Source organism: Equus caballus, chromosome 9, assembly GCF_041296265.1.
Source record: "Equus caballus isolate H_3958 breed thoroughbred chromosome 9, TB-T2T, whole genome shotgun sequence".
Classification (NCBI taxonomy): Eukaryota; Metazoa; Chordata; class Mammalia; order Perissodactyla; family Equidae; genus Equus; species Equus caballus.
The window spans coordinates 54,617,622-54,631,979 of record NC_091692.1 but is presented as its reverse complement, the minus strand read 5'-3'; the positions used below and the strand labels follow the sequence as shown (position 1 = coordinate 54,631,979).

The 14,358-nt window shown below is 38.4% G+C and overlaps 1 protein-coding gene and 1 pseudogene across 5 annotated transcripts in view; one reads left to right on the top strand and one right to left on the bottom strand.

Moving 5' to 3' along the window:
• Positions 1-12,710, top strand: part of LOC138915580 (uncharacterized) — a 61,190-nt gene extending 48,480 nt beyond the window's left edge. For 3 of the 5 annotated variants that reach the window (XR_011421613.1, XR_011421614.1, XM_070222323.1), the window contains one exon: positions 9,781-10,236. Coding sequence is in view for 1 of the 5 variants with exons in the window: in XM_070222323.1 (XP_070078424.1) it covers positions 9,781-9,784 (4 nt within the window). In the remaining 4 variants the exon portion in view is untranslated. Of the gene's footprint in view, positions 1-9,780; positions 10,237-11,415; positions 11,445-11,767; positions 11,874-12,251 lie in introns of those variants that run through there. The other 2 variants (XR_011421611.1, XR_011421610.1) reach the window with 2 other exon arrangements.
• On the bottom strand, positions 2,335-4,909 carry LOC138915565 (ligand-dependent nuclear receptor corepressor-like protein pseudogene; annotated as a pseudogene).
• Positions 12,711-14,358: the final 1,648 nt, after the last annotated feature.

The window sequence follows — 14,358 nt, the reverse complement described above, 5'->3', positions numbered from 1 at the left end:
ACAAGACAGATACATGAATTCATTAGAAAATATTGTAATAAATAATTCATGAATCATAGAGCAATTGATTTATGCATAAATATAACTAATTGCCTAACAATCAGTTTATATTAACAAAATCTGTCAAAATCAAGGCAGCCAGAGTTTTACTAAATTACTGTGACAATGGAAATACTGCAATTAAAAAACAAATACAAGTATTTGTACTGTAAACAACTAAAAAAATCAGTCTCACTAAAGTTAGTATACAATTTAATATAAAATTATCATTAGCTACCAGAAATGGTTTAAACAACTTTACTGAGCAGTAGTTTTCTAAAAACAGAGGCACCGTTTTTTCTTTTCCTTCTTTTTTTTTTTAAAATATAAAATACTTGAGGAACATTCAAATAAGTAGAAAGCACATAATGGTTGCTTTCACCTTCATTAAAAGTCTGCTGAAACTGGATTTTTCAGAAAATTGTCAATTAATAAGTAATAACTGGTAACTAAATTTATAAAGTACTTTGAAAGTTTAACATAGAGAATATCTTAATGGAATCACTGGGGGGAAGGGGAAGCCATAAATTTCCCTGCCTTTCCAAGTTTGTATGATCAAAAGTGAACTCAGTAACTAGAAACATTTTGTTTCTTTTAAAAGTTAGGAGTTGGGGGCTGGCCCCGTGGCCGAGTGGTTAAGTTCGCGCGCTCCGCTGCAGGCGACCCAGTGTTTCGTTAGTTCGAATCCTGGGCGCGGACATGGCACTGCTCATCAGACCACGCTGAGGCAGCGTCCCACATGCCACAACTAGAAGAACACACAACGAAGAATATACAACTATGTACCGGGGGGCTTTGGGGAGAAAAAGGAAAAAATAAAAAAATCTTAAAAGTTAGGAGTTGATCATTACCTACAAACTATCAAAAAATATTTAATTTACTATTTCTGACCAAAAATAAATAATACAAGTACTAAAACGCGGCAAATTAACTATAATATTACCTATAAAACTACTGAGCACTGTGAAGTCAATAGCAAAATGATCCCTGATTTTATGAATCCTGTCAAGTTTTTGGTCAGGTCATCTTTTAAATGATATAAAAGTGTTCTGTAAGTATCCCTTTACTATAAACTTCTCAATCAATTTATTAATGTAAATATAGTGTGAGGAATAAAAAAGCTCAATACAATATAAATATTATGTAATGCCTTCAAGCCCCCAAATTTTTGCAAGTAAAATTCTGTATAAAGAGGTCAATAAAATTGTGTTGAAACATTAACTTTGCTTTTCACTGGGGGCGCGGGGGGCGGGGAGGGGAAATACATTAAATCATCCAAGTTCTGGCCCTCACAAAATATGGCTTAATTCTTTAAAAAGAAAGATGACCCTGACATCTGCTGTTTTGCAATCTATTATGTATACTTTCTTGGGGGAATAAAAAAGAGCGAGAGGATTCATACCCTAGCATGCAGGTAACATTAATTGCTGAAGAGGGTTCAGTATAGATCGAAGAGACCAAATATCTACTTGGTTGTGTATTTCCCTCTCTTCAGTTTCCTTATACATATGTAAGCAGTTTTTCAATGTAATAGCTGAAAATCTCTTTAGTATTACATGTATATGTGATTATTAGATACACACAAACACAAGTGTAAAAACACAAGTATTTGACAAGGTGCACTTATTTTTTAAATTCAGCTTTAAGTATTCCTTTTGGACTTAGGAAAACTGGCTTAGAAAAATGATCAGAACCTGACTTTTAACAGAGCAAAGGGGCACTCGGAGAACTGTGAACATATGAAGCAAATCCCCAATCTTTATATGGAGGCACATGCTTTATAACATTTTACCACTAAAACGGCATACTCCATAAATCCAACATGGATACTCTGAACCACATTTTAAAACTGCTATATAAAAATTACTGGTCTCTTTTATGAGGCTAGTAAAAGTTAAAATGCACTGCCCAGCTTCTAACTGCCCAATTAGTAGAGTTTACATTACTGAAAGTTCAAAACAGCTTCAGTGTTAAATATTTGTAAATCCATTTAAGACCCTGAACAAACTGCAAATTTGGTTATTAGCAAAACGATAATTATCGCCCACCAAAATGAAATCTGTAATTCATTTCTGATAAACTGAAAATGTTTTGAAATGTCACAGCAGCAAATATATTAAAGTTACACTGAGGTTTTTCAATAGTAGGAGTCTATCACAATCCTTAAAATTTAAAGTAGTCATAACATCAACCAACCAGCACATTTAAACCAAAATGATCATTCTCAAGCTTTTTCTGTGCCCATTATAAACATGCTCTAAGTTGCATTCCAACTTTCTTTTCTAATCTTACACATTAGCTTATTTTTCAAATGAAAAACAAAATTAAATTATTTTAATAATTAAATTTAAATTACTTTTTGTTCTTAGTATTCCATCTTATATTAAAGGATTTTATAGCTCCTGGGGTTAACAATGTGTCAGTTTTTTTCAAAAAGTGTATACCTTATAAACCCCAACTTCCTGCTACAACAACTGTTAAATGATAAATATTAAATTTCATTATACATATCATTTAAGGTTTTCTTGTCTATTCCTGGTGGATGCACTTGAGTGCATTTCATATTTCATAGAATGCACTGTAGTGTCCTAATACTGTATATATTAATTTTTCTTAGTATGGAGATAGCTGCGTATTTAAACTCTGATTGGTTGGTTGACGTACTTACAGTAACTCTAAGTATGTTAGGTAAAAATGTTTAAAAACTATTAATATCATATTTCCATTATAAGATGGTTTAACTGAATGGCTGGGGTGGTCTTTCACCTATAAAAATGTTTCACTTGACAATTACTTGTTTTCCCACAACGCTTTATGCTATTGACTACTAAAGAAAACCTCAATCTTTTTCACCTATTTATACAAGGATTAAATACAAACTATCAGAATTAAGTAAGCAACTATATAATTCTGTCCACAGTGAAAACCCTGAATAAAACTTTTTTTCAAAAGGCATGTAAGTGGTTTTTCAACTGCAAAATTTCATGTCTCCTGTCAGAGTGAGCATCTGTAATTCCCACGTGTGTGTATATAGACACACAAACACACACCTGTGCACATACACACACACACACAAACACACGTACAAACATTTTCCTAACAAGTAATCTACACAGGCTTGCTGCTGTTTTTGCAGCTGCCAGTCCCTGAATCTGTCATATTATATAACCCAGTGTCTGGTACTCGGAGTTTCTTCGGAGGAGGAGTCTTCAGTGTTCCAGATCTTTCTTTTACCTTGTATTCTAAAGTGCCGTGAGGTACCCCATAAATTCCTTGTGCTTTGGAAGCACTCATTTTGCCACTCATCACCATTGCAATAGCCTCTTCCATTATTTCATGATCATACTGCCGATAACGGCCACGTTTTTTCCTGGGCTGCTTATTATCTTTTCGATCCAATCCATCTTCAGTATTTTCAGAGGTTCCATCAACTGTTCCATTTTTAGAATTAAGACACAAAGGAGAGAGGTCCCCGGGTAGAAAGTAAGAGTCAACACTTGAGTGAGTTACGGGCCCAGAACATTCTATTTTCTTCTGTTTAGGGAGTATATTTTTCAGTTTTTGGAGAGCTGATCCTTCTAGGACTGGAGAGGTTTTGGAAACTTGATACATAACATCCAGCAGACCAGGACCATCAGGTTGTGGTTTTGAAACAGAACTTACTCGTAGTTGAGGAATTTTTAACTGTACAGTAGGACGTGAAGTTTCATATTGTAGGCTTTCATTTTTTTCTTTAAATTAGATTGAGTTTACTTTTTCCTGTGCGCTCTGCTTGAGCTCTTGCCCACAGGGCTACTTTATGCAGCACTGCACAAGTTTCTTTACTGTCTTTATATGAGTAACTATCACTGAAATCTCGAGCTTTGTTTTTAAAAGATGCAGGCTTCCCTGCTGGTAAGGCTTCTAAGTGGAGAAGTAAAGTTTTTTGAGGTATGCCTGCTTTATTTCTGTCCAGTGCTCCAGACTGAATGTCTTTCAAAGCTTTTGAGAGCAAACCATCTGCAAACTCAGCACTTCTCTCCACATAGTCCTCTCTGTTTCTCTGTAGTCTCCCAGCCATTGAATTTTCAGAAGAAGGATCGCATACGGACGACTCTTCAGATTTTATGCTGGTTTTCTTTGTAGAGAGATCTAACACTCCATCCCCTTGCTGAGTATTTTGTTCTTGCATTCGATTCACAGTGAGGTCTAAGGGGCCTTCCTGTTCTTCCTGAAGGGAGTTTTCTGCTTGATTCATTTGAATACTTTTACATATTAGACTTGGTCCAATTGAACCATTTCTATTCTCTTGAATTTTACCACTTTTTGAAATATACTCAATTGCAAACTGACGTATCATCTTTTTCATTAATTCCTGAGCAACTAGGGGAATGTTAGGATCACAGTTCTGAGGAAGGTCTTTCTTTCGAAAGAGTGCATTTAGCTAATTTTCTGCTTGGCATTCAGTCTTTCAGTGTTGGACTGGCCCTGAGATGACAGTTCCTCTGTTGGTGTTGACTGTGAAGAATCAAGAGATGGTAGACAATCCTTCAAATAAACTCAGGGCTCTTCGTAGCCGTGGTCCATAAAGCCCTTCTAAAATACTCTCAAAACCTACACAGTGCATGAGACGGTGGCGCCAAGAGTCGAGTTCCCGCCGGCATCCTCTCCTCTCCGCCGCGCACCGAGGGCTCCAGCACCGGGCGGCGAGGGCAGCGGCCACTCTCTCTCTTCCCTTGTCCATCCGCGTCCCGCGTCACGCGCCCTCATTTACATACGAGCGGCGCAGGCACGAGGCAGGGGCGCGAGCCCCGGAGCGCCAAAAACAAATCATTTTAAGAATGAGACCAAGAATAGACTCATTTTGTAATGATCAAAGTTGAGGAGCAGAAAACAACCAGAGATGTGCTTTTCCTCAGTGAAGGCGGGAGGAAGCCAGGGGCAGGAGGGCAGTGAATCCCTTTGATACTGGGAGAAAACCAATTCCGAGAGAGCCAATCAGAGGGCACGGGAAGGGGCTGGAAATAAATGTCACCTCGACAAAACCTACCCAGTTGTATCAAAGCTTGGCCCTGACTTCAAGGCCTTCATTCGCAGTTAAATAGTTTCTGTTTTAATTTTATTAAAGTATACTAACGCATACATTTGTTATGAAAAAAATCAAGTCATACAAAATAATAATGAGGGACAAAAGTTCTCCACAGGCAATTACTTTTCACTTTGTTTTTTATTTCTTCCGGTGACTGCCTCCATATTTATAAATTAAAGGATCTCAATCACTAATTGTTTTATCAATTTTTGACATTGTGGATTCACTTATGACAGGTGAGGATTTAGATAATTTAAACTATTTCCTCTTAGTATTTTAGTTATTTTATGATAAACCGTATAATTTAAATAAGGTAAGTACTTCAAACATCTGTTTTTTTGGATTTTCAACTTTCAAAATTATACATTAGCTCCTCACTCTGTGCGAGATGAAGATACTTACACACCTAACCTCTCACACTTCTTTGCTCCTTCTACTTGCCAACTTCTGTTAGCTATATATTTTCTTTAACATTGTTATAGATTATAATGTACTTATACACTTTAAGTGATCATTTAGGGTAAATAAGAAGCTACAACAATCACTGTATTTGCTCTCTCTAGAACACTTTTCATTATTGCCCTCTTTCCTGGCCACAAAGAACTGGCTTTCAGGTTGACAAGCTTTCTTTAAATTCCTGATCACAAACCTTAAGCTGGTCATCCTTTTCCAGGGTTTTAGAAAACTTACTTTTTCGCTCTCCGCGATGACTATTTTGTATGTTCTCTCTTGGCCAATGATTTTCCTTTACACTTCAGAAAAAAGTCACGAGATAGGGAACTTCTCCCACATCCCACCACTAAATGTACAATCCTTCCTACAACTGCATTTATCTTCTGCATCATATTAAAGAGAAGGAAGTGGCTTTTCTTCTGTTAATCTTCAGTCTTTCCAGCTGTGATCTGGACTCCTATGTCTGCTACCCACTTAGGGGTTTAGTTGTTTTCCTTATCCCCTCTCTTTACTGCATCATCAATCTCTCCTCAGGCTGGATGGTCTCTTCATCATAAAAAATGTTGTAATATCGCTCATCTTAAAAAAACAAAGACAAAACACCACTTTTCTTTACCCCGTAATCCCTCTAGCTGAGCCTATTTCTCTGCTTGCTTTCATAGCAAAACTTCTTGAAAGAGTTCTACGTGGACTCTCTTTTCCTCCTCTTTGATTCATACGTTTTCCTATGAATAACCTCCATATTGCCAAATCTGATAAGAAATGCAAATCAAAATCACAATTGAGATATCACCTCACAAATGTTAGGATGACTATTACCAAAAAACAAAAAATGGCAAGTGTTGGCAAGGATGTGGAGAAATTGGAACCCTTGTACACTGTCGATGGGAATGTAAAATGGTGCAGCCACTATGGAAAACAGTATGGAGGTTCCTCAAAAAATTAAAAGTAGGGGCTGGCCCAGTGGTGTAGTGGTTAAGTTCAGCTCTCTCCGCTTCTGCAGCCCAGGTTTGCAGGTTCAGATCCCGGGTGCAGACATACACCGCTTGTCAAGCCATGCTGTGGTAGCAACCCACATATAAAATAGAGGGAGATTGGCACAGACGTTAGTTCAAGGCCACTCTTCCTCAAGCACAAAGGGGAAGATTGGCAGCAGATGTTAGCTTAGGGCCAGTCTTCCTCAAAAAAAAGAAAAATTAAAAATAGAGGCTGGCCTGGTGGTATAGTGGCGAAGTTCATTCGCTCCACTTTGGCGGCTGGGGTTTCATGGGTTCAGATCCCAGGTGTGGGCCGACACACCATTCATCAAGCCACTCTGTGGTGGCATCCCACGTACAAAAAATAGAGGAAGACTGGGGCCAACCCGATGGCATAGTGGTTAAGTTCGTGTGCTCCACTTTGGCGACCTGGGGTTCGGAGGTTCAGATCCTGGGCATGGACCTAGCACCATTCGTCAAGCCACACTGTGAAAGCATCCCACATACAGTAGAGGAAGATTAGCACAGATGTTAGCTCAGCGACAATCTTCCTCAAGCAAAAAGAGGAAGATTGGCAACAGGTGTGTTAGCTCAGGGTCAATCTTCCTCACCAAAAAAAACCACATTAAAATAGACTACCACATGATCCTGCAATTCTACTCCTCGGTATATATGCAAAGACTTGAAATTAGGATTGTGAAGAGATATCTACACTCCCACATTTATTGCAGCATTATTCACAATAGTCAAGATATAGAAACAACTCAAATGTCCATCAATAGTCAAGTGGATAAAGAAAATGAGGAAAATGCGAGATAGACACACAATTAAACATTATTCAAACTTAAAAATTAAGGAAATACTACCATTTGTAAAAGCATAGATGGACCCGGAAGATATTATGCTAACTGAATACCATTCACAATCGCAACAAAAAGAATAAAATACCTCGGGGTAAATTTAACCAAGGAAGTGAAGGACCTATATAATGAAAATTGCAAGGCCTTTCTGAGAGAATTGGATGACGACATAAGGAGATGGAAAGACATTCCATGTACATGGATTGGAAGAATAAACATAGTTAAAACGTCCGTTCTACCTCAAGCAATCTACAGATTCAACGCTATCTCATCAGAATCCCAATGACATTCTTTACAGAATTAGAACAAAGAATCCTAAAATTTATATGGGGCCACAAAAGACCCCGAATTGCTAAAGCAATCCTGAGAAAAAAGAACAAAACGGGAGGCATCACAATCCCTGACTTCAAAACTTACTACAAAGCTACAGTAATCAAAACAGCATGGTACTGGTACAAAAACAGGTGAACAGATCAATGGAATAGAATTGAAAGCCCAGAAATAAAACCACACATCTATGGACAGCTTACCTTCGACAAAGGAGCTGAGTGCATACAATGGAGAAAAGAAAGTCTTTTCCAAAAATGGTGCTGGGAAAACTGGAAAGCCACATGTAAAAGAATGAAAACTGACCATTCTTTTTCACCATTCACTAAAATAAACTCAAAATGGATCAAAGACCTAAAGGTGAGACCTGAAACCATAAGGCTTCTAGAAGAAAACGTAGGCAAGTACACTCTCTGACATCAGTATTAAAAGGATCTTTTCGGACACCATGTCTTCTCAGAGAAGGGAAACAACAGAAAGAGTAAACAAATGGGACTTCATCAGACTAAAGAGCTTCTTCAAGGCACATGAAAACAGGATTGAAACAAAAAAAACAACCCACTAACTGGGAAAAAATATTTGCAAGTCATATATCTGACAAAGGCTTGATATCCATAATATATAAGGAACTCTCACAACTCAACAACAAAAAATCAAACCACCCGATCAAAAAATGGGCTGGAGACATGAACAGACATTTCTCCAAAGAAGATATACAGATGGCTAATAGGCACATGAAAAGACGCTCATCATCGCTGATCATCAGGAAAATGCAAATGAAAACTACACTGAGATATCACCTTACACCCATTAGAATGACAAAAATATCTAAAGCTAATAGTAACAAATGTTGGAGAGGTTGTGGAGAGAATGGAACCCTCATACACTGCTGGTGGGAATGCAAACTACTGCAGCCGCTATGGAAAACAGTATGGAGATTCCTCAAAAAACTAAAAATAGAACTACCATACGATCCAGCCATTCCACTACTGGGTATCTATCCAAAGAGCTTGAAGTCAGCAATCCCAAAAGTCCTATGCACCCCAATGTTCACTGCAGCATTATTTACAATAGCCAAGACATGGAAGCAACCTAAGTGCCCATCAACAGATGAATGGATAAAGAAGTTGTGGTATATATATACAATGGAATACTACTCAGCTGCAAAACAGAACAAAATCATCCCATTTGCAACAACATGGATGGACCTTGAGGGAATTACGTTAAGTGAAATAAGCCAGTTAGAGAAGGATAATCTCTGTATGACTCCACTCATAGGAGGAATTTAAAAATGTGGACAAAGAGAACAGATTAGTGGCTACCAGGGGAAAGGGGGGGTGGGGGGCGGGCACAAAGGGTGAAATGGTGCACCTACAACACGAATGACAAATATTAATGTACAACTGAAATCACACAAGATTGTAACCTATCATTAACTCAATAAAAAAAAAGATATTATGCTAACTGAAACAAGTCAGTCACAGAATGACAAATATAGCATGATTTCTCCTATAGGAGGTATCTAAAATAGTCAAACTTAGACAAGCAGAAAATAGATTGGTGGTTGCCAGGGGACGGGAGTGGGGAAAATGGAGAGTTGTTGTTCAGCATCAAGTTTTAGTTATGCAGGATACATAAGTTCTAGAGATCTACAACATTATAAACTTAAGAGGATAAGTCTTATGTTAAATGTTCTTCCCACACACACACACAAAAGCAAAGGGACGTAAGAAATCTTTTGGAGGTGATGGATATATTTATTACCAGGATTGTGGTGATGGTATCATGGGTGTAAGCATATTGTCCAACTTCATCACAATGTATACATTAACTATGTACAATTTTTTAATGTTAATTATACCTCAACAAAGCTGAAAAAAATATAAATTCTCTGTTCTCTTAAATGAGTTCTTAGCAGCATTCAAAGCAGTTGAGTACTTGCTCCTTGAAATACTTTTCTTGTTGGGTTTCTGGATAGCCCATGCTTCTCTCACTTTTAGTGGCTCCTCTTATACTATCTAACCCCTAAATGTTGAAATCTATTTTTCCTATGCAGGTGATGGGGTTCAGGGCATGCCCACACCCCCGCCCCGCCCACCGCAAGATGCACCACTCTGGTATGTGGATTATTTCAAGCTGAAGAAAATAAAGGCTCAGAAGACTCAGGAAGAACATTCCACCTTCTCCCCAACTGACTAAAAGAAATTTAAAATAAAGGCCAGTCCCCAGGACAAGCCATCACCTTAGATAACTCTGGGTATCTGGTAGACTGGGAGGATCCTTGCTAAGCCCATTCTTATCAAAGTTCTATTTACCAAACATTTGCTTTTCCATTTCCAGGAGTTGCCTTCCTCCCCTTTGAAGCTCCAAATCACTACCCCCAACATCCTCCTTGTCTGTAGCTGAAGAAATTTAAACAGGCAGCCTCAGCCAGATGACTGAGTTACTGTTTCTCCTGAGTTTCTCCCATGTATACATGCTATTAAACTTTGTTTGATTTTTCTCCTGCTAACCTGCCTTTTAAATTATTTGACCAGCCATAAGAACCTTAAGAAAAAGGGGTGGGGGAGGAATTCTCCCACTTCCCCAACACAGGTGATCTTAAATGGTTTATAAATTCTCAGGTTTATATCTGCATCCCAAATCTGAGTTCAACTTGTTTGTATTGACAAATAAAAATGGCAAGCAATAGGATATATTGGAGAATATGAGGAAGCCATTTGGTGTAAACCTAATTCGGCCTCACCTTGTCTTTCCAAAAGGGCCTGACCGTGGCTGTTGAGCATGCATTGTATATCTGCTTTAGATATTCCCTATGGCAAGAACAAAGGCCCTTGAGATAAAGGTGCAACTTCCCTCCCTCTCCCAAAGTTGGCATCTCCTTAAGGCTTAAGCGTCTTTCCTTAGGCTAGAAACTGATTGCTGTGCTCACCTGTGACTGCCCAGCTCGAGACAACAGACTTGCCTCCTGCTACGCCCTCTGAGATAGCAGACCCACTACCTGCGGTGTCCATCAAGAGCTGTGCCGACAGGGCAATCTTGTGACTATTGTGGGAGGGACATTTCAATCATATGTGAAACGTCCTGCTTGGCGGTATATAACCACTCTGTACACCTCACTTCTTTGGTGCCCTTTCTTCCTGTGGGAAGAAAGGCCCCGGGCCATGGTCCTCAGATTTCAGCTCAGAACAAATTCACCCATATTTTCGTTTATAGATTGCTTATGGATTATTTTCATGGACAGTATCTAGCTGTTTAATTGATATCTTGACTAGGATGTCTTCATAACATAGTCAGAAGGAAATTCTAGATATCCAACTCTCTGCCACAGTCCCCCCAAAGTGCTCTTCCCTTATATTCCCCATCTCATTAAATGGCACCTCCATTTATCTAGTTATTAAAGCCAGCAACCTAAGAGTCTTCTTGATGCTTCTCTTCCCTAATTCCCACATAAACAAGACCTATCTTTTTGATCTGCAAACACCATACTTGTTCAACCCCCCTTTATCTTGCCTAGAACAATGCTAGAGTTTACTGACTGATCTACTTTCACTTCCACTGTTGCCCACTTCCAGTCCATTCTCCAAAAGTAGTCAGAGTCTCATTACCCTTCAGTGACTTCACATTGCACTTACCATGGCCTGTAAAAATCAGGCTAATCTGATTCTTTCATGTCTCTCTATCCTCAAAGTGCTGGGAATACTGCAGTGAATGAAACAGGCAAGTCTTCTATTCTCATGGAGTATTCTGGGGGCTTTTTTTGGCAGGGGGTGGGGAATAGAATAAAGAAGTGCAGATAAATAAAACCATTTCTGAAAGTAAAGAGTACTATGAAGACAATTAAACAGGGGATTGTGTTAGACAGCAACTGATATTTGCGGTGGGTTTTAGACTGCGTGGTCAAGGATTGCCTCTCTGAAGGGACATTTGAACTGAATGATACAAAGGAATTTTTAGCACTTTCTCAGCAAAGGTTTATTTCTTGATTGTATCATAATCTCATCAAGGATCATCTGGGAACTCTAGTTTTTATCTAATTCCAGGACCCAGGCTGAGAGAGCAGCCACCAAACTGAAACTTGCAGGTTGCTGTGACAAAAGGAAGTAAGATTCTGAAGGGCCTCACACCAGCAATGAAAAGCTCTAGTCTGTAAGTGACACAGATTTCTTCCACCTATACTTTATTAACCAGAACTATTCACATGACCCCACCCAAACCAAGAATCTGGGAATCGCAGTCCTACCACGTCCTGGAAGGCAGAGAATCAGAAATATTCGGAAAACATAATTAACTACTACTATAGTCCTTCATGTTCACAGGGGAAAATATAAAGGAGGGAAAGTCATAGATACATGCATGGTAGTGGCAGGAGTTCTCCTACAACTGTGCAAGGCCATTAGAATTGCTAGTTCTGGTTCCTCTGGGAGGCATATGGTAGAAACAGAAGACAGTTTGGTGAAGCTTTCCGAGTCTTGCTGCTATCTGATCCCTCTAATACTGAGGAAATGGTTTCTTACTGTTTTGCAGACCTGGAAGAATGAATCCACAGAATGTGACCTCATTGTCCCTACTCAGGATTCTAGTTTGCTCACTTCAGTCAAGGTGCCTTAAACTTTTCTAAAAGTCAAGAACAGTCTGGAAATACATATATTCTCCATATCAACTTCTCAGAGCAAAAATCAAAGAAATGGGCACAAGACCGGCTCAATGTTTTTTATGAATGATTGATAATATTAATTTGAAGACTATTTCTTACATATTATACATCCATTTGTAGAGGGAGTAAAAGGTTATAGACACCACTAAGACATACCTGCTTTTTCTTCTAGCATTTTCAGTTTGTCTTTTTAAAAAACTTAATCCTTTGTTCTGTTTGAAATCTTTCAATTGTGAAATATTTCAGGACTGATATTAAATGTGACTAACACTAAGCCAAATACCTATGTGCCCAATACCCAGCTTATGAAATAAAATATTATAAAAATAGTCATAGGTCTTGTTTTTGCACGCTTTTTGGTGAGGAAGATTGGCCCTGAGCTAACATCTGTTGCCAAGCTTCCTCTTTTTTGTCTCCCAAAAGCCCCAGTACATAGTTCTATATCCTAGTTATAAGTCATTCTAGTTCTTCTATGTGGGAGGCTGCCACAGCATGGCTTGATGAGCGGTGTGTAGGTCTATGCCGAGGATCCGAACCAGCGAACCCCAGGCCGTGGAAGTGGAGAGCATGAACTTAACCACTCGGCCATGGGGATGGCCCCCTATAGGTCTCTTTTTATACCTAATCACATTCCTCTTTCTCCCAGCTTCCCCAGAAGTAACCACTATTCTGAATTTAGAATTTATCCTTCTTGTGCTTTTCTTTGTACTTTTACTACATCTGTATGTATCTGTTATCAATATGTAGTATTTTTGAGATTTGGGGTTCTAGCAATGATGGGGTAAACACAACTGGATTAAAAAGAAAACAACAAGACTTATCCTCCCACCACACACAACTAAGAAACCGGACAAAACATACAGTGGTTTCCAGATATTAGACAACAGTCAGTGAAAGATAATGATCTCTGAGAGAAATGAAACAAAAGATGTGAGCCATATTATTGCCCCAGCTTACAGCCTGGAGAGAATTTTTAGGCTATGTGCAGGCAGGAAGTACCCAAACGGAGCCTGCTGGTTCCAGGAGCTAAAGATACAGAGCTCATACAAGGAAATCTTATGAGCATTTATGGGATGAAGTATGAGAGAAGACAGATCTGCGCAGGAAGAGCTCCAAATGAGTACTGATCAATGCAGGTGTGTGAGGAAACTACTCAAGGCCAGTGAAAGACCATGAGAAAGATTCAAGTATAGCCATCCCAGAACTCACACAGGGCTGGTAATACTCTATATTCCCACTAGCCAAATAAAAAAAACCTCCTAATACAAGGACATTCTCAAGAGGGTATCACATCAGTGTTGGGACCAAATTAGTCCTATACTAAAAGTTGTACTGGATCCACCTAACAAAGCAAGAAAGCAAGCCTCAAAATGGCAGAGTTGATTACAAATGGCTTAACTGAATCTCAAAACAAAGCCTGAAAATATTTTAGAAAAAAAATACAGAAACTCCAACAACTAAGAAAATAAAATTCACACTATGTGGCACTTGACAAAAAAAAATTACCAGATATGCAAGAGACAGGAAAATAAGACCTAAAATGAAAAGAAAAATCAATCGATATGAACAGACCCAGAGATGACAGAAATAGTTGGCAAGAATGTTTAAACACTTAGTATAAATATAGTTCATATGTTCAAAAAGGATGAAAGATGAGCATTTTAAGGAGATATGGAAGATGTAAAAGAAATCTATTCCTCAGCAATACGAATTTACTTAACACTACTGAATTGTGCTACACTCATAAATGGTTAAGATGGTATATTTTATATTTTTAGCATGGTAAAACAACCTTTGTTAATCTAAAAGGAAACAAACAAAACAAACCACAAATAAACATCTAGAAGTGAAAATACAATGTCTGAGAAGAAAAACAGTATGGTTAAAATTATCAACAGGTTAGACACTGTAGAAGAAGATTAATGAACTTAAAGACAACAGAAATCATCTAAAATGAGAGAGAGGAAAGATTGGAAA